The sequence below is a fragment of the Corapipo altera genome, unplaced genomic scaffold, assembly GCF_003945725.1.
Source record: "Corapipo altera isolate COAL_440 unplaced genomic scaffold, ASM394572v1 46, whole genome shotgun sequence".
In the NCBI taxonomy this organism is placed as follows: Eukaryota; Metazoa; Chordata; class Aves; order Passeriformes; family Pipridae; genus Corapipo; species Corapipo altera.
The window spans coordinates 8,215,012-8,239,209 of NW_020884883.1; the positions used below are offsets into that span (position 1 = coordinate 8,215,012).

The 24,198-nt window shown below is 41.2% G+C and overlaps 1 protein-coding gene and 1 long non-coding RNA gene across 3 annotated transcripts in view; one reads left to right on the forward strand and one right to left on the reverse strand.

The window, feature by feature from the left end:
• Positions 1–1,150, reverse strand: part of ADAM17 (ADAM metallopeptidase domain 17) — a 35,270-nt gene extending 34,120 nt beyond the window's left edge. Inside the window, exon 1 of the mRNA XM_027641206.1 lies at positions 956–1,150. Within this exon, the coding sequence (XP_027497007.1) occupies positions 956–1,052 (97 nt within the window). The 5' untranslated portion in view covers positions 1,053–1,150. The remainder of the gene's footprint in view (positions 1–955) is intronic.
• Positions 1,151–2,978: 1,828 nt separating this feature from the next.
• Positions 2,979–22,442, forward strand: LOC113946216. Of its 2 annotated transcripts, XR_003527352.1 has the most exons (6): positions 2,979–3,260; positions 5,301–5,411; positions 14,108–14,189; positions 15,724–15,825; positions 16,593–16,866; positions 22,054–22,442. It is a non-coding gene; the product is annotated as an uncharacterized LOC113946216 (long non-coding RNA). The 2 variants fall into 2 exon arrangements; XR_003527351.1 differs by having other exon boundaries at positions 2,979–5,411.
• The last annotated feature ends 1,756 nt before the right edge of the window (positions 22,443–24,198 follow it).

Below are 24,198 nucleotides of genomic sequence, written 5' to 3' on the forward strand. Positions count from 1 at the left end.
TCAGGTGTGGGAGAGGGGGACAGAGGTGCAGCCTGGACACCCGCAGGGAAATCTGCTGAGAGATCTAAGCCAAGAAAGAAGACTTGGAGAGGTCACCACAGGCCTCCGCAACTAGAGATAGGACATCTGACTAGGTCAGACATAACCACTGCCTCTCATAAGAGCTCATCTGCCATTTCAATTATAAGCTTTTGTTTATCGAACAAAAGTTTGCAACTTCTTCATTGCAAAGCGAAAGCTTAGACACAAAACTGTTTGCGGAAGTTAAACAAGGTAGCAGGTTCTTCCCCATGTCAAGCTTTTCCAGAGGTCACATTCAGCTCCAATGGCTTCGGGCTCTGGCAGCGACTCTCCAAACAGAGCTATGAAGGAAAGCCATTTACATGATTTTGCCCGGAGAGGTTGTGGAGTTTTCCTCACTGGAGATATTCCAAGAACCATCTGGACACAATCCTGTCCCATGTGCTCCATGATGACCCTGCTTGAGAAGGGAGGTTGGACCAGGAGACCCACTGTGGTCCCTTCCAATTCGACCCGTTCTGAGATTATCCCGCCGTAACAGAACGCAGACTCCTGTGAGGAAAACTCCATAGAAGAACTCGAGTGTGAAGATAACGGGGTCTCACCGGCCCCCTGCAGAGAGCGGTGGCCCCCAAACGCTGCCCATCAGCGATGCCTTCAGCTAAAGCGGATGGTCTCTCCTTACCCTACACACTACTCATCACAGAGTCCTGCTAGAGGTGGGTGTGCCCTCTGCCCCCACCCCTCGCTTTACCCATCACCATAACCCCTGTAAGAGCCAGGGGTTCCCCTCTCACCACCGCATACGTTACCCCATCACTGACCCCTCTCAGAGGCGGGGGTGTCCCCCCACTCCCCCGCCCTGTCGCAGTGGTCTCTCCCTCTTTCCCTCCCTCCCTCCCCCGCGGTTGCCGTGGTCGCGCCCTGCCCTCACCGTAGCGCTGCGAGCGCGGCGGGCGCCCCAGCGCCTCCAGCCCGCCCGGCCCCCACAACAGCACCAGGGCCGGCACCAGCCACAGTCGGAGCCTCATGGTCCGGGCGCGGCTCCCTCCGGCACCGGCCGCCCGCTCGTTCGCATCCGCCCGAAGCAGCCTCGCACTCCGCCCGCCGCACTGGGCCCGCCGCCCTCCTGGGCCCGCACCCGGAAGCGCAGCGGCTGCGCGCGGGGCATTGTGGGGGCGGGCGGGGCCGCCATCTTGGGCGGCGGGGGCGGTGCTGAGGGAGGTGCGGCCGGGGCGGGAGCGGGAGCAGCGGGAGGGGGAGGCGGAGCGGCGGCCCCGGGCAGCCCTTGAGGATCCGGGGTGAGGTCCCTCGGTGCGGCGCGGGAGGAGTCACGGCGGCCGTGCTCTCTAGCGCCGGCTGCGCTGTGAGGGCGTGAGGCGCCGAGTGCTGCCTTCACAGAATCACGGAATGGGTCAGGGTGGAAGGGACCACAGTGGGTCATCTGGTACAACCTCCCTGCTCCAGCAGGGTCATCTTACAGCACACGGCACAGGATTGCGTCCGGATGGTTCTTGGAATATCTCCAGTGAGGGAGACTCCACAACCTCCCTGGTCAGTCTGTTCCAGTATGAGGTCACTCATAGTAAAGTTCTTCCTCATGTTCAGGTGGAACTTCTGTGCATCAGTTTCTGCCCTTTGCCTCTTGTTCTATTGCTTGGCACCACTGAGAAAAGCCTGGCTTCATTCAGATATTTACAGACATCGATGGGGTTCCCTCTGAGTTGTCTATTCTCAAGGCTGAAGAGGCCCAGCTCCCTCAGCTTTTCCTCAGAGATGCTCCAGTCCCCAAATCATCCTCATTGCCCTCCGCTGGACCTGCTCCTGCAGCTCCGTGTCTCTCCTGTACTGAGCAGGCCAGAACTGGACACATCAGTCCAGATGTGGCCTCTTCAGGGCTGGGTGGAAGGGGCAGGATCACCTCCCTTGACTGGCTGCCAATGCTCTTCCGACCAAGGGCACTTGCTTTCTTGGGGCATCCTCACCACGGCCCCCTCACCGGCCTCCCAGAGTGGGAACAGACCTCTGGAAAGGGAGGGGCTCTGGGTTCTGCAGCCTGTCCCTGGGGAGAGCAGGGGGTGTGGATCTCCCCAGGCAGGACCCCAGCGCTCTCGGGTCCCACACACTCAGTGGTGCCGCTCACAGCTGCGTTTGCAGCTTCTCCTCCTCCCATGCAAGTGACTCTGCTGGTGACTTTACAAGGTTTTGTGTAGTTTTCACAGCACGACTGAGGATTGTGGCCCTCAGTACAAATAATAACTGATGGATCCACAGTCGACTGTTCCCAAACAGCAACACCTTATTGGGACAAAAAACCAGGGAAACATACCTGAGTTACAGCTATGCTGTAGTGCTCCAGTTAATGTTCTCCAGAATTACCTCGATCTCTTACCTTTTTGCAGATGTCTCTGGCAAAGATGATTGCAAGTGATGTAATCATCAAAAATGGAGAAAAAGCATCCCCATTGCCTATCCTGCTTAAGCTGTGCTGCTCATTATTTAACCTGAAATACTTAAATAGCATCAATAGAATTATTCCTTTTTCAATTTTTCATAAGAAGGTAAGGTCAGATATACTGCTTAAACCAAGAGGGTGTCTCCCAGTTCTTGTTTCGAAAGATGGGAAGATTATAAGAGGCCAAACCGCTGGGGAAGCTTCCAGTGGATCCACTTTGAACTTCCAACAATTTGCATCCAGTGACTCCCGAAATCAGAGGTGGTAGTGTCTTGCTTAGCAGTGCTCACTATATCTCCTCCATACATTTCTCCAGTTGACTTGATGCTCAGGAAGTTCCACCTGAACATGAGGAAGAACTTTTTTACTGTGCAGTGACCTCACACAGAAACAGATTGCCCAGAGAGGTTGTGGAGTGTCCCTCACTGGAGATATTCCAGAACCATCAAGATGCAATCCTGTGCCATGTGCTCCAGGATGACCCTGCCTGAGCAGGGAGGTTGGACCAGATGACCCACTGTGGTCCCTTCCAACCTTACCCGTTCTGTGATTCCGTGACCTTCTGCTACTTGTAAGCTTGTAGCATCCATAACATCTCACTGCAGGGAGTTCTGGCACATTCACTGTATGTATGAACAATCACTTTCCTTGCTTTCCTGACATTTGGGACACTGTCTGATGACCCACCCCTGCTTCTTGCTTTGGAAAGTAAGAAGTAAAACAATTTTGCCTTCTCTGTGCCAGTCACCACTCTGTGGGCTCCATAAGATCCCCTTTCAGTCTGGTAAGGCTTCTCCTGCAAACTGACAAGTCCAAGTGAAATCTTGTTCTTTCCAAGGAAGTGTTTGTTGTTATTCTATGAACTTTACCATTTCTGCTATTCCTGTTTGTAGTGGTGGGACTGGAACTGCATATAGCGTTCCTGACAGAAGCACAGTGGGTTTATAAAGTGGCATAACAATATTCCCTGCCTTGTTCTCAATATTGTCACTAAATGTTTTTAGTATTCAATGTGGTGTTGATCTCCGCTAAGCTGCTGTTGTTCTACAAATAACATTAAACTTCCCAGCTCTCACTCCTGCAGTTTGGTGGTCAGTTCAGACACCATTATTCCACATGTGATGTAGGACTGTCTTTTCGCCATGTGCATTATTTTACATGTGTCTGTCTTCACGATCATCAGTCGTTTTCCTGCCAGGCACTGAGGCCTGTGTTCAGTTGCTCCCATGTGGGTGTCCAGCACTATCCCAGATGACACAGAGGGTCTGACTGAGGCTTCAGAGGAGCCTTGTGGGTCTCCATCGAGTCCTGTGCCAGAGCCAATAAGGTCTCTCCAATGAGTGCGGGTGGTTGAGCCCCAAACAGTGAAAGGTCTTTCTGCAGTTCTCAGCCACACCTTTTCTTTCCCTCCATGAATAACACGATACCATCAGCAATCTTTGTCTTGTCACTCCTTGCCTTATTCAAATTGTTTATGAATAAGCACAGAGATGTGAAGGTGCATTAGTGGCCTCTTACTGTGAAAACTGACCATTTACTTAGTCTTTTAACTGCATTTTAATCCATGCTGGGATCTTCTCTCTTATCCCATGGTTGCTTAGTTTCCTTAACAGCCTTTGGCAAGAAAGTCTTGAAAGTGATTCAGAAATCTCAGGAAACTGTATCTCTGCAATCCCTCTTATCCAAGTGCTTGCTGACACATTCAGAAAACTTCATACTGAGTGTATAAGGCAAAACTTCTCTTTGGAAGAAAAATGTCAACAAAACCCTTGTTGATCTTTCCCTGGTAAATCATATCTGTCCCTGTGTGCACTAATATATACGTATTTGTACTAGTCTGTGCAAAATAGGCATCAGTTTTAATGGTCTGTAGTTCCCATCTTTCCCCTAGAAACAATTCTAAGAAATAATGTAACATTTTATACAATCCACTTCTTAGATGCCAAGAAAGTTTTAAGCAAGAATTTATACCACTATTAACATTTCAGTTACTGCATCCTTGAGATTCCTGGATGAACAGAATCTGTTGAGAATCTGTCACTGTTCATTTTGTGTATTCTTAACTCATGAACCTCTTTGTAAGTCATCAACTCATTTTGAAACAGATCAGGGAGAAGTCCAATGATGAAGTGTTCCAGCAGCAGAACACAGACTCAGGAAGTTGTCTTGGGTTTTCCACCATGGCCTTAACATCTCCCAGTACTATTTTTGTAGCTGGTTCACTTGATGGGTTTTAGCTTCTGGCACCTGGTACACTAAGAATATTGAAACAGTATCAGATCCTCTTGAAAATGATTTATTAATGGGCTTTATGCATTTTATGACTTCGATGTAATTCATGAGATCTATCATAATGCTCTGAATTGGAGATTTCATAGGGGGGGGTTGTGTCTTATTCCTTTGTATGAGATTATTCCATGCTTGTGCTTAATCTTCTTACCTCTTTCTGGTCTTGGTTGGTTTTTTTCAGATATAATATACCCATTCTGAAGTATATAATATATAATTTTTCTCTACCCATTTCTTGATTCTAGTGACTTTCCTATTTTTTGACTTCTGCTGAGTACAGAATTGAGGTTTCAGGTAAGTGAGGCTTCGCCAGCTTTCCAAAATGTCTTTCCAAATTAGTAACAACTAAATAAATGCTCATCTTTGCATTTGGTGAAGGTTATACTTGGCATTTATAAACATCAATTTTCATTTGCCATTTTATCAGAAGCGATTTAATATTGCAGGATCTTTCTGCAAGTCTTAGAATCAAGTTTAAGTGGAACTTTTTGGAATGGGTTTGTTTTATCTGAGTACTATTTATCCCTATTTTCAGGTCATATATTGGACTGCAGAGGTCCCAGTACAGATCCATTTTTTTATCGATGGATGGACTTTCCTCTCTCTCACTCTTTTGTAACTTGTGAAGCAAAAAACAGAAAGCCAGGTAGAAGGTTTATTTTTCTGTTATCACTTGAATTTTCTCACTGACTAGGTTTGTTTCTTCCATTTACTTTTTATCTCACTTGATTGCCGGTAAATATTTTTAGGGTTATAGACTGTGATTTGTGTTTTGACAGAGCCCATCACAATGGAGTTGTTAGATAAAGTGTTTAGACTATTGCTATTTAATAATAACATAACAGTATATAGTAATTATGAGAAGTGTAATTGATTTAGCAATATTGTTTACTCAACACTAATAACAATAATTTATTTTGTATCAGCAGGTTAGTTTGATTGCAATTCTGGGTGTGATTTATTTTTTTTTCATTTATTTATTCAAATATATCATCTTGTGTCCAGTACAAGAGCACTTTTGGAGTGCGTTGATACTCGGAATTGAAAGAAATGCATTCTTTCCTACCCTCAGGAAGGAATTTGAGCCATTTTATTAAGGTAATTAGGGACTAAACAAGCATATGATAGATACATGGGATATAATTAGAAATTAATGGGAAGTAGCATGTAGTGTGTTTTGGTGAGGAATAGCACAACTACAGCACATTGAATTAAAAAAAAACCAAAACAATATAATATACATAGCCAGTAAAATGTGTTTCCCTGTATTAATAGCAAAAGCCAGAGATGTGCAGTGACAGATAACTGGGCAGCTAACCCTGTCCAGAAGAAGGGTTTAAGAGCAAGTGTTTGATGAAAGAGGTTAATCCACTAACTGGAGTGATTCCTAAAATATAGAGTTTAGCAGTTTGCTTGGAAAGGAGGTGAATTCTGTGGCCCTGGAGGAAGATGGAGGATTACCTTTGTTTTGTGAATGTTTGAATAGTAAATGATACCCCGAGGAAAAAGTCCTGATCTTGGTTCTGAGCTAAAGAGATAAGCAGAGCCCCTCCCCACCCATGTGGGAGAGGTAGGCTGCATAAAGCTCCATATTTTCCCATGGGAATTACTGAAACCCCTATTACATGTGGCTTTTGAATCTATGTGGGGTGAAGCCCTGGGAAGTGTGGTGACTTATAAGAATTGTTCTTCCTTTGGGAGGAGGATGGAATGAATGAGTTCATAAGTCTCTTCCCACTCATGATCATCTGCAAAAAAAAAAAATCCTTAAAAGCACTTGGAAGTTTCTCAAAGTAAAATAACCTCCAAAACACAGAAAAAAAACCCCAAAAGCAAAACATATCTCTGCTTGTGTAACACAAGGAGGGCTTTGTGTTTGTTCCATGCCATGGATCACGAGACCTAACAGCAAGACAGGTCTGCAAGAGTTAAAAGGCAGAAGACTGATCAATGTGATCAATGAGGTTAAGTCTTCTCCATCTTGCTAGTTGAGACTGTTCTGATAAATGAGATCTGGACTCCTGTAGCATACCAGTTCTGAAGTTCCTGTTAATTCCTCTCTTCCTGACCTCTTTTTTCTCCTCTGTTCTCTTCCATGGCTGTCTTCACCAAGTCATCTGACTTAGTCTCGTCTCTTTTATCTCCATGGATAATTTTTTTCCCATACAGCATTTCATTACTTCAAAGGCCTCACCCTTACTTAGCATTGTTTGGCCTATTGTCACTTTCTAAATACGTATAATAGCATCCCACATTAGTGATCCAGCAGTTTATAGTGTTAATAGTCTTTTCCCAACATTTCCCCTATATACTTAGCAAGACAGAAATTTGGCTACACCTATTGAAATCTACATATTCCAGTATTTTCTGACTGCGAGGAACTTTTCTGGTCTCCTGTGGTCTTCTGACTGATTTACCTGCTGTGCTAGTTTTGAAATCTGCTATTACTGCAATATAAAGGAAAGCAGAGAGATCAACATGAGGGAGCTTTTTAAAGACAGAAGCAACCTGAATTTGTTCTTCATAATTGTGAGCCTGTGTTCTCCATAATTATAATAACACATTATGCTTTTATTCCCTGAAGCATAACAAAGTTAATCTTCCTAGGGAGGGAATATACTCTTGTGAAGTTACTTCCTGCCACAGTCTTTTTAAAATCCACAAAGAAATTACTTGGCCCTACTTTCTGACACAAAGTGGTCCCAGTTTCTTATATCTGCCAGGAGATGGTGCTGCCAGTCTTCCATCTCTCCCTTTCCAGTTCTTAGGAAAGGTGGGACATGTATAAATAATGAAGATGCTTCTGCCGTCTGACTGGTGCACTTTTGTCCTAACAGGGAAACAGAAAACACCTCTCCATATTTAAAGCTTACTGCTATCTTAGAACTGGATGTACATATTTAAGATTCACCAGATGTCAATGGAAAAACCATTCAGGAACTCTGCAGAGTTTTCAAGTGCTCCATGACAGGATGATGAATACAAACCCCTCATCTTTATGATTTTCTGGGTAGTTTCACACATGCCTTTCTCACCTTTACAGACATCTCTGCATGCACTCTGGCAAGGTGATTCCTACTCTCACAGGCATCCCAGCCCTGTTCAGACAAAAAGAGCTTTGACAGTGATTTAAATGGAAGCAAGATGCAGTTTTAAATCTCATCGTAAATCCCTTTTGGTAATTGAGAGCGTTCTGTTGGCATCAATGTTAACGTGTCCCGTGGCTCCTGATTCCACTGATTTAATATATATCCTACTGATTTCTCTTCCCCACACTACAGCTGTCACAGACACTGCTGAAAGTTAACATCTCTGGTACCAATTCCTGCTTTTCAGAGGACATCTGATATTTTTATTTGTTCTCTTTTCTCTCCTGAGAAAAAGCTTCTCTGATGCGAACTGTAATAGAATAAAAGAGAATCCAAATATTCAATAAGATAAAATATACTTCATCTAGGCAATATTTTTGGTCAGACATTAGGACCAGATATTACTCCAGGAGTATTGTTAATGTAAAGGCAGCTCATGTGGAGCTTGGGGAAAATAATGAAATGTGGGACAGTCTCCAGCTGTACTATTTTGGTGTATGAGACACAGGTTGCCAGCATACTCCAGCAGCCCAAGCAAAACCTGGCAGCTGGACAACTGGATATCTCCTGTACTAAAAAAAAAAAATAATTAATTAGTAGGAATTTTAACTGATTAAATTTGCACACATTTGGATTTGGAAAGTTCTGCTGGCAATCTACCTTGTGCTGACTTCTTTGGTCCTATATCTGTGTGTATGTATATGTGTCTATGTCTATATACACATATGAACAGTCCCTGCTTAGGCTTAGAACTGTACAGAGACAATAAGAGACAAATGAAATTCTTTTGGGTAAACTCTGAAATCAGTATTCAGTGGCTTCACAAATGAGGTTTATTCTCATGTGTGAGAGTTGCAAGGTAGAACTCCCGGGATTTTTTTTCCCTCACTGGCTACGTTGGCAATATGGGATTTAAGCATAAGTGGAGGCTTAAACATGCCATGAAAAATTAATGTATTGAATGCTGTAACTGAAAAAGAGTGGACTAAAAAGAGGCTGTGCTGGAATGGATGCCTTCTAGGGGTTTTTTTGGCAAGATCTCAAATAGAGAGCAATTCATGGAATACATGGAATGTAGCATTAGAGTTTGCTTGCTGTTCCTAATTAGAGCTGTAGTATAGCACACTTGGGAATGTGGCATCATCAAGAGTTGCTTGAAAAGAGACAAATGCCTCAGCCAAGCAAGTAAGACCATGCATTTTCCTTGAGTGCCATGGTGAGAACAGGCACCTAGAGCCTCCTGCAGAATCAGATGCTCTTAAAAAAAACCTGCTTTGAAGGGATGCTGCAGAGATTCTCCTCCTGTACAATGAGAAGTTGCATGTCTGTCTGGATGCTCCTCTGGGCACCATCTTAAAGCCTCAACAGAGTGAAAAGAAAAGGACAAGAGGATCTCCTGTAGTGACCTAGTGGCTTTGGAGCAGAAGGACAGGACAGAGTTACCTCTAAATTGCACCACTGGCTGAATGAACACATTCACCTCAGACCTGGCAGAAAGCAGGCAGCTTTTTGCTGAGCTGGTGCAGCCCTCAGTGTAACAAGCTCTCAACCTGTTCAGAGGTTTCATTCTCCATACTTATTTTTGACCCTGCCAACTCACTGGTGTCTGAGCAACATAAGTGTGAAGCATTACTGCTCCAGGCTAGCAAATATTTCACACTGTAAGCAAGAAAACCCGGATCCAGCTTCTCACAGTTCTTTCTCAGATAGAATAGCTGAGGTGTGAGTGAGACCAAGAGGATTTATTTCTAAGTAATTTCTTTGCAAAAAAAGTTCATCAAATGACTTGGGTCTATGAACACTATGTCAAAATCTTCATGTGACCAGAATTTGCACATGCTACCTATTTCCAAAAAGAAAAGGAAACCTCTGTGAGCAGCCTGCATTTGGGACAGCAGTTCACCACTGCAAAATAGGCCTGCATGTGTCTTGGACTTGCAGACAGCCTACTGATGTCAGGCTCAGGAGCACCAGCTGGCTCATTTCATCCAACAGCTGGGGTTCAGGGTACCCAGACTGGCCATCCTCATGGAGGAACTTTGGTGCAGGAGCTGCCTTTGAACTGCTTAAGACCTACGTGTGATTCAAGAGTGACCTGCCCATCAACTGAGATTTCAAAACCTTTGTTTTTATATGTCTTAGTATTTATATGCCTTTGATCTCTCATTTTCATGGTGCCTCATTTCTCTCCACTGCAGGGCTTTCAGTTCTGTGTGCTTAAAATGTGACTCACACAGTCGCCGTTGCCCAGCCCTGCCCAGTTACACTGCTTTTGATTTGCTCACCAGCTCGATCTGATACAGGACACACAGCAGGAACACAGAGACAAGAGCACTTCCAAGGGACACTTCTGCTGCAGGACAGTGCTGCAGGTTCCCTTCTACAACTGTGCAGGCTCTCATCCTTCTCCTGGCTTAGCCAGAGCAGTTTGGTTGGAAGCATACTCTGTGTAGTGGTAGTAAAAAGCCTTGAGAGACCTGCACTGTGGATCAGCAAGTATGCCACTGAGCTGTGTTATTCATGGAGCTGTAGCTTAGATTGCCCTGGTAACACAGCTGTGCCATCATAAGGCACCTGGGAGCACTTTGGTGATTCTGCAATCACAAATGTCAAACTAGGTCAGTAGTCTCCAAACAGTTTGGACCCCTGAAGTGTAGTCAACTCTGAAAACTTATTGTAACATGTTATTAAAATTCTGCTTAAAAATGTGTTTTCATGTGGTTCTGCAGAACCCATAGCACTGGCTCACAGGACACAGTAAGGAAACCACTGGCCAAAATACTTCTTCAGCTGAAACTAACTCAAGGTACCTCTACAGAAGTGGGGAGTCCTCTGATTAAGTCTCTTCACCTTTCTGTGTGTGAATCAGTTTTCAGTGGTAGACCATGGATATTGATATACTTTAAATATGCAATGCAATTGCCAAGTACTCATAGTTATCATATACCTGCTGACCTAAAGCACCAATTTAAAAGCACTGGGAAATAACCTGAAAACAAACACAGAGCTAGACCCATTTTTAAGTGATGATCTTAGGGACAAGGTAATTTTCTTTATGAAAAGTGAGACCAAGCTCATGTTTCTTACATGTGACTGCATACTGTTACTGCTGAAGAACTGGTAGGCAGGAAGTTTTTAAGGTCTCTAAAGCAGAAAGCAGAGGCACAGAGTTTGCTGCAAATCTAGGACAGAAACTCATACTTGGTTATCACTCTTCTAATATTTTTGTTCTCAAAAGAGTACTGCTTTATATTTAACCAGGGATGTTAATATGGCTCTTTGTAAATTAAAGTATTTTTGCACATGAAGGAAAAGATAATAAAGGGAGTGTTTTGAGAGAATGTCTGTTCTGAGCAAATGCCTGTTAGTTAAGATAGTAGGTAAACAGCACTGTAATCAAAGGACTCAAACTCTTTTGAAGTTGCTGAGGAAATGTGTGACAAATATCATCAAGAATGTGGTTCAAAGGACACAGTTCATATCTATAAGACACATACAGAAGGCTTGATTCAGATCTTATGCTACTTGTATACCTGATTATATATATATATTTATATATTGTATATAAAATATATATCTTTATATGTTCAGCTGAATCAAACTTACTCTGCTGTCAGATATCAGCAGTGAGTAACCATTCTTGCTTTCTCTGGGATGCTGAGAAAAGCTCACCCTGTGGGCTCAGGGCAAAGAAGGACCCTGAAACAGGCCACCAAAGGGGCCATGAAAGATGAGGAGGTCAATAAGGTGACCAAGAAAAAGTCTCAGAGAAAAAACCCTCAAACTCTCTGGTACCATCAGAGCTTTTACTCTTGCACTTGTCCCCTTGATACCTTCTTCTCCTTTCCTTTTCCCTTTGAGCTTCACAAAAACTGTTCCAGTCTGACTAATTAAATGATGTGAGTATGGTTTGTCCTTGTATGTATTTGTAATTAAATTGCACTGAACTCTTAGGTACACTCATAGTTGATTTCGTTGTCTGGTTGGTTGGGTGTTTTTCATTTATTTGTGTTCACAAATACAGGTAACCAAAAGGGTGAAAGGTGTAAATAGTTATACAGAATCAAGGTCTACAGTTGTTGGGTTTCTGGATTGTCTCCCCCAAGAGAGGTCATTTGGAAAAGTCAGACAGAAGTGGTAACACTTGTGATGGAATACCATGGGTCTCCACCTACACTGTCCATCTCAGGACAGCATTGTTTGCACCATGAGACCTCGGGACTCTTGTCACAGTGGTCACCCTGCTTGGGTACCTTTGGCAGGAGTACAGACTGATCAGGTGTACCAAGCCTCTTCCAGCTGTATTTGCAGAAGCCTTACTGTAAGAGTCATTTCCCAGTAGGAATTAGTAAGATAAGCAGACTGTGACCTGCAAATTAAACCATCCTTTTGGTCAAAAGTCCATTCTTTTTTTGATAGAAACATTGCTGAAGCCAGTGTAAGCAAGGATGCATTGCTACTATTTTTGATGCAATTATACTGAGAATAAAGAAAACATCATTTTTCAGGACCTTTTACAACACTCAAGTTATTAGAACAAAATTAAGCCAGTCGAATTTTAGTGTCTTGCTATTGGACATGTTTTCTTATTTACCACAGCTGATACAAATCCAAGTCTTTTTCCCCTAAGAATACAGATTATTGGCTTTTCTGAATATCTGAGCAGTAGTCTAAAGCATAATTCACCAAGCCTTCAGACTGCAATGGTAGTTCACCAAGAATAAAAACACTACCACTGAACAGATAAACATATTTGTACTTAATGGCTTTTGCAGTAAGGGGTGTAAAATAAAAAGAAGATAGTATAAAAATAAAAGAAATTATGGTCTTGAGAGAAAAAACCAGCAACACTGCTGTTTATGTAAGATGAAGTAAGTATAGTGGCTGAGGATAACAGTAACATATTTGTTAGTGGATTAGTGAGAACAACTGCCTACATTAATATTTTTAATGCTACGTAGAGTATTAAGGACAATTTAGCATTAGGTGTGTTTCAGAGACACTTTGAAGCTGGAACCTGGTCTGGGAAGAGAGTTGAACCAGGTCATTTCCATAGGTCCTTCCAGCCTTAATGATTTTATGACTTTAAAGAATTATTGAAACTAAGCTGCTTTTATTAAAATATTTGCCTTGTTAGTGGCTGACATCATTGTCTAATGATAAGAGCAATGCAGGTGTGATGATAAGCTATAAAAAAATCATAATCAGTAAAGTATGAAGCCATAAACCAGCAGCTGTACTTTATAAATGTCTGTGTGCAATTTATGCAATGTAGAAAAACAATTTAAGTATTAGGAGATGTTTTTGTAAGATCTTTAAATATACATTACTTTTCTTGCTCCTATTAATGCAAAGATACTGCATATATGGTAGTAAGTAAACCTGAGCAGTTTTTAATATTGTATGACTTTATTAGTATTTTATATTGCTGGTTTTACTGTGCAAACCTCCAGAATTTCCTATAATAACCTAAACCATATTCAAATGCGCTATTTGAAAAGCTAAATTTACTTAAAGAGTAGGTATTTAATTGGCTATTCTTATCTAAGTCTACAAGAACACCCAGAAAATAGTTTATCTCTGTCTTTAAGGATTTATACTTTTATTACTGTTTTTCCGGACAACATGACCAGTAATTACTGTGTCAAATGTGGTTTCTAAATAGTCTTCACCTAAGATGCCATAATTAAAGCAATATATTTCATGCAAAAATGTAACAACATTTTTCTGTGTCTGTTTGAGTCCAGAAATCTGAGTTATGCAAAGGCAGGAGTGGCTCAGAGGACTGCAAGTCACAGCTAATGATGTGTCGTTAGTGGCGCGGGGTCAGCCTAGGTCCTTAGTAACCAGAAGTTGTTAGCAGCTTATTATAACTAATTTCCAACATGAAATGAGAGTCTTCTGCAAGCAGACATGGTAACATCTCATAAATAAAAACATATATACACATGAATACATGTAAAAATATACAATATAATACTTATAAATAAAATATGTATTTCATATACAAACACCAGCACAACTGAAACTATTTTCCCACCTTTTACTTCTCATGAATGTGGCACATTTTTAGGTTGTAAAAGAAATAATTCCAAATCCTCTTGATTTCCCAACTGAACTTAACAGGAGTCTTGCTTTAGATTGTTTCATTTTAATCAGTTAAACTTCTTTGGTGAACTAATTTTCTATGGATACTTACCAGATCATTTGTTTCTTGCCTCAGTCCCATATTCTCCTGTTTCCTTGATTACAGGCATTGGTACCAGGACATTTCATTCTGGAACACTACAGAAACAGCCTCCCACACAATAAATCATGGGAGAACTGAATGCAAGGTTTGTCTTTTGATGCTTAAAATTTTTTTTCACCCCTAAGCCCAGCTGTGAAGGTAGAAAGAAATTGGATCATACAGAATACCGGAAAGTTGTAGTAAGACATGTTTGGTTACCATCCCTGTGTTCTGCTCGGGTGTCATTTGGATTGACAGTTCTGCTAAGGATACCAAGGCTCTTTTGTAATGTTTGTCTTTTAGATATAACTCTTCTTTTTGCGCAATTTACTTTTGAGCCTTGGGAGCTTTCACTGTTGGAAAGTATTACTCCTAAAGAGACTTGATCATGCAGCCCTAATGAGTTAGAATCTGGTATCACTCACTTTCAGGCAACAATTAACATTATAAGACCAGAACCAGAATCCAGAGTAAACCAGACAAATAAACCTGCCCTGAGTCTGACAAATAGAGATGTTAAAAAGTCCTCATACTTGGGTTTTTGTTAGATAGCCACTTCATCCATCATAATTTGCATTGCCATGGGGAGGAGGAGTCCTCCTGGCCTCTACTCCCAGGCATTTCTCTTCCTGTGGAACTATGCAGTGTGGGGATCAGCATGTGGTTGGGGGAGGGATAAGGGAAAGGTGTCCATCCTTGGATGGGATTTTGCATTCTGGCTGCCTGATGCCAGACTAAGGGAGGTACTAGGGACAAGCAGAGGTGAGGCAGAAGGTTTCAAAGGCAGTATGGATTTGTGTTGGACTAAATTGACCTTGTAACTGTGACCTCAGTGGGATCCTCCAGAGCATATATCCAGTGCAGGAACTGGTTGTCAGCATAGCAGGCACAGCCCAGGAGAACAGGCTGTCACTGGAGCTTTGTACCCCAGCAATTCCCAGTTAATAAAACAGACACCACTGGCAGCGAGTATTAAGCAGCATAAACTTTGGGTTGCTGTACTTTGTAAGGCTCAGACCAATACATTTCATCCTGCAATATTGTTTAGAAGCAATGTGTAGTATTTTTAAGCCAAGGATCTTCAAATTAAGAAGGCAAGTAAACAAATTCCTAATAGCAAATAAGAGTTTTGGAAGTGGGTGGGTGCAAGTGAATATGAAAGCTGAGTGTCAAGGAAGAAAAACAAAGAAAAATACATCAAACTACATCTACCAGTTACTTTTGTCTCAATGAAATAGGTCTCTGAGGCAATTTCCCTGGACAGCAACAATCTCTCTGTTCCATTTGGTAAACATGGAAAAACTTCACAAGTCAAGGAAAAAACCAAGTAGGAACAGACAGAACATATGCTGTTAAATATAAGATTTTGAAGTTTTGGTCATTCCTTCCACAAAGGGCCCTCAGTAGCCAGACATTCCTAATTTCTAAATGTTAAACTTTCTTTATTATCATAGTATTTTTCTAATTAACCAATGAGATACACATGTATTTATTTTTATTTCTTAAGAGCTTGAAGATTTTCTTCTCACTGTTTTAGAAATTGTGATATCTTTGCACAGGAAAATACTTTAAGCAGAGGAATGCAGGGCATGGAAAACAATTGATATGCCTGTATCTTGTTCTTGTCTCTGGCTCCACAGGTGGGAGGGTGGAGAGAGTACTTCCTTTGGCCCACATGAGGAGGAAAGAGCTGATTAGCAGGGCCGATGGAATACAGGACTCATCCGACTTGGTACATGCAGGTAGGCCTGTAAGAGACATCGACTTCAGAAGGCTCCACAAAATGTGTAGTCAATAAATCTGAGCCACAAAACAGCTTTCAGCATCCTCTAACACAAAATACCTAAAGACTGAAAGCCACAACTATTAAAAAAATAAGGCACAAGAAGAGGTCAGGAGGAATTGGGCATTGCAGAAACCCTTGGTTCTGCAATAGTAGAAAGTATGACATAAAGTTCCAGTGAGAAGCACTCCACTTTCTCTTACAGAGAAGGAAATAAAATTTGTAACAGTTCTTCCAAAATGGAACTGAGAGGCAAACTCCTCCTGGATCCCAGTTGGCAAGATGAGCATCCATCTAGTAATTGCAGATCAGAGTTGTGAGGGATCTCAAGGGTAAACATCCACTTTCAGCCAACAGTGTGCTTCTGTGTAGTTTCCATCAAAAAAGCAGTAGTGTTTTATTGGTCATTATACCCTGCTTTTTAAAGTTCTTTATGTTGTACACCCTCACCTCTCCACCTAGCTGCAGGTATTCCTAAGTGCATTCTTGTAATCCATTATCATCTTAATGCTACAGTCAGGATTCTTTGGCCTTTGGTATTTGTTTTTGTTTGTAGGTATGATGTGAATAATGTTAATGGAGAATGATATAGATTGGATGCACCAAGAGGGAATAAGATTTCATGTACAAACTCTGCAGTATGAGGTTATGCTAATAAAATGTATTTCAAAGACTTATGCCATGATAATAATCTAAATGCTGATTTCAAAATTCTTCATATTCCAGATAAGATCTGACACTGCAAGACCTCAGACTACCTGGCTGAGGGAGAACAGTCAGCCAGCAAGAAGCACCAAGTGATGGGAAAGGAAAATTTGGCAATGGTCAGGGAAGATTCTACTTGCAAAAGAAAAAGAAAAGTCTCCTTTGGATTATGAGAGCCAGGTCATGGCTGATTTACAGACAGCAGCAAAAAAGCCATCTGAAGGCCAGTCCAACCAACTCTGCAGACCTCAGCGCTGTGCCTTGGCTCAGCAAGCCCATGCCATAGGTATACAAGGTATGATAATGTAGAAGTAGTCAGCACAGTGCTGCAATTCCAAAATCTTGTAGATGAGTTGTATGGGGTATTATTAAAACAGGCCATAGACTATGCAACTGCTTCTTTGAGCGGTTCTCATATCTCACTTGTATTCACTCATCAGCTGCATCAAACAGATGTCTTATGCAGCTGAGGAAGCAGTTCTGAATTCCAGGCAGAGCAAATGAAAAGTTAGTTTTAAGGGTTTCATCTAAAAGACCAACGTAATGATATAGGACTCTGTGACATTCAATTAATCAATGCTTTCAAGGTGATGGAATCAAGAATAACAGGATTTATTTGTTACACTGGCAGATATATTTTCCATATTTTTTTATCCTTGTCAGTCATGTGCTTGCATGACTAGTTGGGGAATCAGAGACAGCTCTAATGGAAAAGAGAAATTAGGTCATCTGGTCCATCCTCACTGCCAGGACATGACTGTTCCCTGCAGTGGATCACTTCCCACACAGTTATCTTTCCAGCAGTCTTTTGTAAGATGGAAATACAATTCAGAGTCCCATTTGGCTATGACTACCAGAGCTTTTGAGGACTTTTTATTTGGCCAAAAATGCTTAATGAGAGAATCAGAGCTAACAATTTTAAATAAATTTCAAAGAAAAAAAAGCAAATCTCAGAATTTCATTCTCAGTAAAAACCTTTTAATAGAAAAATTGTGCAATATTTGGGATAGGAAATTGTTTCTAGACTCAATTCTACAAATTAAACAATAGGTTTCCTGCTAAAAAGGTCAAGCAACTAGTTCAGTAAGTAGTGAAGCATCCAGTACTTGAGATGCTCTGAGCAGACTGTGATTAGGAGACTCAGCACTAGTGCTAGCTGACTGCAGGTAATCCGGCTGCCTTGATCCCCATCCTCCAGCAGAACATCTGAATGGCCAAGCCCTCAGACTCTACAGAGCAGGATTGGTTACTAAGGAAAAAAAAATAGCAAACACAAATGGAAAAACAGGGATAGAACTCACACATAAGTAAATGGCAAACTACTTCTCTTTCAGCAGCTTTAGCATTACTAACTTCCACACTGCCTGCAAATACGAATAACCCCCATCTTTTACCACTACATCACTGTGCTCATTGAGTAAATTCAATAGTTTGCATTAGTAAGTGGCAATCCAAATACTTCCCCGAGGTTGGTCTCCTTTCTCAAAGGACCTGTTTGCTTCATTTTACCAGATGTGGCCACGTAGTTTGGTTTAAGGATTCACTTTCTGAACTTAGGCAGGGATTCTCCAAACCCTGCTCAGCCTCGCTATAGCACTTCCTTTGGCCAACAAATTCTCATCCTTATTCCTATGCTTTTCTACATCAGTTCTTGGAATTACGTTTTTAGACCATCATCCTGCACTAGAGAATTTTGTTTGAACCCTGCAGCAACATTCTCACCAGACAGGATTCAAGAGCATTTAAAGAACTTCAGCAGAAACCCAGGAGTTCAGAAACAAGCTCATCAGGACAAAATGAGTAATGTCTTCTCTAGATCTTCTGTGAAGAGATCTTTTGTGAAAAGACCACAGCCACTGCAAACTCATGTACAAGTGCATATGGTTGCTTTTTAAGTCTCACCAAAGGAATCATAAGATTTTCTTGGTAAAAGATGCCTTTTTTCCTTCTCCAGAGTGCTCTCAGGTGCTTCAGAGTTCAGGAATAAAACAGGTTTCTCTCTATAGTTGCCTTACCAAGTCTTCAAATTAATCCACATAGCTTTTCCTTTTGTCTCCAGCAAGACTATAAAGAGATGACAGAGTTATTCCATCTCTACTATAAACCCTGAAGTCATTGCCAAGTTCTTATTATCCTCCCTATCTTTTAAAGTACATAGAGCACACACTATGTTTCATTTCTTTACATAAATAACGCTTGACCTTGTGTTAATTTAAATGGGCTTTACCCCATGGTTTTAGGTAGCCATTGAAGTTACCAAAGGTTGCCCAAAAATCACCAGTCATGAAAGGGTTAGCATGCCAGGTGTGAGTTCGCAGGGACATGACTTTTCTGGATGCTTGTGTGTGTAAACTTTACTGTAATAACAATAATGATTAGATCTGCTCTGACGTGACAATTTTCCTTGGTTTTGTTGCAGTAACAGGCTTCTAGATTCCACTTGATGAGGAAAGATGTGGTTACTAACAGAAGAACACACTAAATTATAGAGCTTTTGTGGGTGTAGCAATTTCCTATTGTTAGAGAAAAATGAAAAACGTTGCAGTATTACAAATCCACTGAACAGTCAATTTGTTTTCTTTCCCGTTACTTTCCTACTGCACTGTTTCATTCTGGTGGTTTATTAATTACTAGCAGGGCCTGCCTAGTTGTCTCAACAAGTGAAATTTATAGAGGCAAGGAATAAAACACAAAGTTCCAGGATGCTGATATCGATTCCATATTTGTATCTGGCTGAAAAAAAAATTATGTTACATTGGAAAGCTTAAGCACCTTTTAAAAATTGAAGTGCCTTTGACAAAAATGATCCATCCTTCTCCTCTATGGTTCTAATTGGACAAAAAATAATATTTGCAATTGACCCATCCATCAAGACAGACAGATAAACAAAATTTCCTTTCTATATTCTAAGACAGTACTCTAACAAGTGAGCCACCTTTATAAAGAGCAGCCATTTGGAAAGAAAATACAATGTTTATTTCTTTCAAATGTCAATGCTCATGTTGTTAAAGATCACTCTATTAGGCAATCAAAACAAGACTAGCGATTCCTCCTTCCTCACCTATTTTTTCCCTTTGCAATATAAATTCTTTGCAGACACACACCAAAGCAAATTGCCCCCCTTACCAACCAAATAATCATTGTCAAAATACAAATCTAACTATTGCAGACCATCAATAAACTGAATCCTCACTATAATCAGCAAAACCTTAAGCAAAAGGATGTGCAGCACTAGGACCTGCCTCTGAAAACTAATTACTGTTACAGATATATTGAAGCTCTGCAACTCCTACCATCCCTGCATACCACAAAAGGTTCCGGGAGCACTCAGATCTATTAATCTAAGATGCCTCTGTGCAGAGTTGCTGACAGCAGAATGCTTACTGGATTTTAGCCATCAGGCAGAACTGACACAAAAACAAGTGGGTATAAACTAGCTAAGAGAAAGCTTCTTATTTGGATTTCTAGCTATCAGCAAGCCAAGGACCTGGAACAGGCTTCCAGTACCAAACGAGGAAAAGAATCTAAATACAAGCCTGGATAAACATACTGTATAGTGCCTGTGATGGCAACGAGTGGGATGTGATGATCTGGGGAGTCTCCTCCAGACTTATTTTAAGTACATAAACCACAGCATAAGTTGTCCCACTTTGAAGCAAAAGTCTTGGTTAGGCTGGCACATTTAAGGTTTTATTCTCCACAGGAACAATTTATATTATTATTTCTACAATTTAATTTTTTTGTTGTTGTTATTTATCAAAGTTGCTGGTTTTCCATCACATTCCACAGCTCCACTAGAGGTGACCATGTGCTCTTGGTACAGAACAGCATGTAACTGTCTTGCTGCTTGCAGAAGAATGGAGCAGCACATAAACAGAGCTCTAAGCATCTTTTCAGCCCTGACCACAGAACAGACCTTCATGCTTCTGAGCATCCACACATCCCTGTTTTAAGTGACAAGATACTTTAAGTTCTTTCCACTCTGGAGATAATAATAAGAGATAGTTTGCATTCAATACTACTCTGATCTACGGACTCTTTTTTTATTCTCCTGCCTTAAAATGCACTTTCAGTGGCGATGATCTTGCTGTATCTCCTCCCCTCTGGGATCCTACACACCTTGCAGCACCTGGGTGCAGAGACCATCCTCTCCTGCAAGTATTTTCAAGGTGCAAGAGATGAGAACCATTTGTGCTTTCGAGAACAGCGTCTCTTCACTGGCCATCTAGCATGCACAGACCCTGCTCCAGATCCTTGGAAGGACAGGGTAGAAAGGACGGGGTGGGCAAAGACAGCTCGAGTAGAGCAGAGCAGGAGAGTAACCAGACCATTAGAAACACGTGTAGGAACAGAAATTTCACAGTAGAGTAGTTCTGAACTAGGCTGGAAAGTAATTTGAGTGGACCTAGAAAAAACCATCATTTTGTCTTCCACTGAGCATTATTTAAACTGCCTCAGATGGGATATAAATTGGGGGAAGGGACAAAATGGAATAGCAAAAATATGGACTCATTTCAATTGCCTCTGGCTGGGATTCCACTGTACACAAACTTCTCCAGTGACGCTCAGCTACTTCTTGAGAGCTCCCTCCTGTTCCTCCCACAGATAAAAATACCAACCATCGCTCAAGCACAGAGCTTAACAGCAATAAACTGGCATGAGAGTTTCCACTTGACACAATGCTTAGTGAGCACTAACATTTATTTAAAGCATTTTGGCATGGCTGTGTAGTAACAAATAACTATACTTTGAAGGCCCCCCCACGTGGGTATCTATTCTATGTCTGCATGAATCCTACTTGAAGACCTGATCTATGAAAATTGAATTATATTCTCAAGGTCCTGTATTTAAACTGATTAGTTCTAACATTAAGAGGTGAATTAAGTCATGAATGAAGTTTACCAACTACTGAAACCTTTTAAATCATATAGCATGATCTTGTTCAGATCATGTATTCTGATCAAATTAGCTATATGAATAGAATTTAAGTCACCGATACATTAAAATCAACAAAATTATGCTAACAGAGCAAAAGAAGCTTTTTATATGAGTCTGGATTTTTCAGAAAGGGTGAGAGTGGCAAAACCTTGACTCTGCCATCTTATAAAACAGCCACAAAGCATTGTTGCCTCCCAGTTCATGTTGGCATAATTTGTTCTCTGAATAGAAATGCATGCAATTTTTAAATTTCACCAGGCTAATTCATGCATCCATTACTACAGAGGCTTCAGTATCTCTAACACTCACACAAAATCTCTTTTGGAAGACTTGAGTTATGTGAAGAATGCAATAATGTACAGCTTCAGTAGTTACTGCTGTCACTGCTGAGACCAAACTGTATTGCCCCCTGGCCATAACACACCAGATTTCCTTGGGGAGCACAATTTCAGTAATTCAGAGCATAGAAACAAATATCTCTTCTCCCTCTCCTTTTCCTCCTTCTTACAGGGCTGTAACGAGCCCCTTTTATTGTTTCCAACAGATTTACAACAAACTGGAAATACCCAGCATCTGCTCAGCAATAACAAGATCAGCAGCCATATGTGATTTGAAGCTAAGGCCTAAAGAAGCCCCACCTTTCTCCCCCCAAACAGGTTTTACAAACTCTGTTTCCAAAGGAGAGGGATTTTACAATGACAACAACAGCAGGAATGAGGATATAACTAAGCAAAGAGATTGGACAACTGAGAATATAATTTGCAATAAAAGAGCTTATGAGCTACTTCCAATGGCATTTACAGAATCTCCGCTCAGGGATTCTTACACTGATGTCAATTCACAGATCATACACTACAGACAAACTCCCCTTAAAAAGTTTGCATATACAGATGTTTTAAAATACTTAATGACATAGTTTCAGGCTGTATATAATCAGATGTAATTGTCAATATTTGTCAATTTAAGGATTCTGGCAGAAGACAACAAAGCATTCCCTCTAGGAAGTTGGAGTCTTCATAGTGGAAAATATCATGGCAGTAATCCAAAGCTGGTACTAACATTTCACCCTTCCCACACTGGCATTTTATTCATCTGAAAGCTGGCCAAGCTGTAATTGCTGGAGCTTTCAGCAGCCGTGTCATCTAGCCACACTCATACAAAAAGAGGGCAGTTAGTTCTTGTTACACAAGTCTGGGATTTCAGCTGTACAACTGGGACCTCAAAGTTGTAGTCTTCCAGTAATGTTAGGAATCAATTAATCCAAGTGTGTCCTTTTCCTGTATATGATGATTTATTGCCCCATTTACCCGCTTGGTTTGCTAATAATGACAATTTTAGGTGGCATCAGACCCAATCTGATGTGTTCAGGCTATTTGAAAAGCACACTAAACTTTAACAGTGTATTTTGTATGCTCATGTCAATTCTGGTTACCCAAATCAACATTTCTACTGGCTTTTTTTTAGCTCTTTGGTGTGTTTATGGCAAAAGCCTTCCATCCCCACCCCTCAAAAAACAAAAGAAAAAGCCCCCCAGGAAACTCCAAACAAAACACTCCCACAAACCTAAACTTAAGTGTGGTCTCCCCACATTCCTTTGTACTGCACAGAACAAAGTTATGTGTGAAGGAGCGAGTGCTCTGTTTGTTTTACAGAAGCATAAAGGAAGGTGGCTCCAGTGTAACAAGGAGCTGGCTAGCATAGAGAATACTGCTCATTTTAACAAAGATCTGAGAAATCAAGTACAAACCCCATGTTTTGCTGAGTTATAACAGAAATACCTCAGAAGTGGCTTAGCATGAACTACCTTCTCTACCACCATCACTCATATGGCAGAAAAGTGCGAATTTGTTTTTATTTAATAGTCTGAAAATACTAAGAAGGGAGTTGAGATGATTAATGCAGTACTGTGAAATTTGCTATAGAGATGCAGCAGTAACTGTGCCCCACAGGATTTACTTTTACAACCATGTTCAACATATGAAAATCCCATCCTTACTCTAACAATATGCTATTATTTGACTGAGGTGCCTTAGATCATATCATCAATCGTGTGTCTGGCTTGTGAAGAAGATGCTGAGTTCAGAATTTGCAGCATTAGTCTGTGCAGTGTTTCTAAGCTGTGGGGCAGGATCCAAACCTGTTGCAAATTATCTCCTGGAGCTGGAAACCATAATACCAGATGAATGTGCCTAATTTGTCTGGGTATTGTATTAATAAAGGAGTTTACCCAGGAGGGAAAGGCTAGGCAAAGTCATTTAGGGAATTACAGTTCATCCCTTTTTTTGGTACTATCATCCCATTCCCCTACATGTTTCATTATCTCCCTCCTTCAAAACAATAGAAATATTTGGCTGAATTCTAGAAGCAACACTATGAGATGATGCTGCATTTGTTATTATTTAAATTAATACGCTGATACTGCAGTTTCAAGACTCCTTTTGTAAAACGTACATGCAACAAACAAGAGGCAGCTAGAATTTGCCCAGCTTGATAAACATCAAAAAGAGCATTTAATAAATTAAGCTATAATCTAGATACAAGGCCCAGATCCTGTTTTTGTAAGGAAAATTGACAACTCCCTTGATAAGGTGCAAAAGAAAGGAAACAAGAGAACAGTGTTAGCTGACAATGTAGCACAAGCTAAGACAGCAGCCAGAGACAGCAAAGAAAGCAAACTCTTAAATGGGCA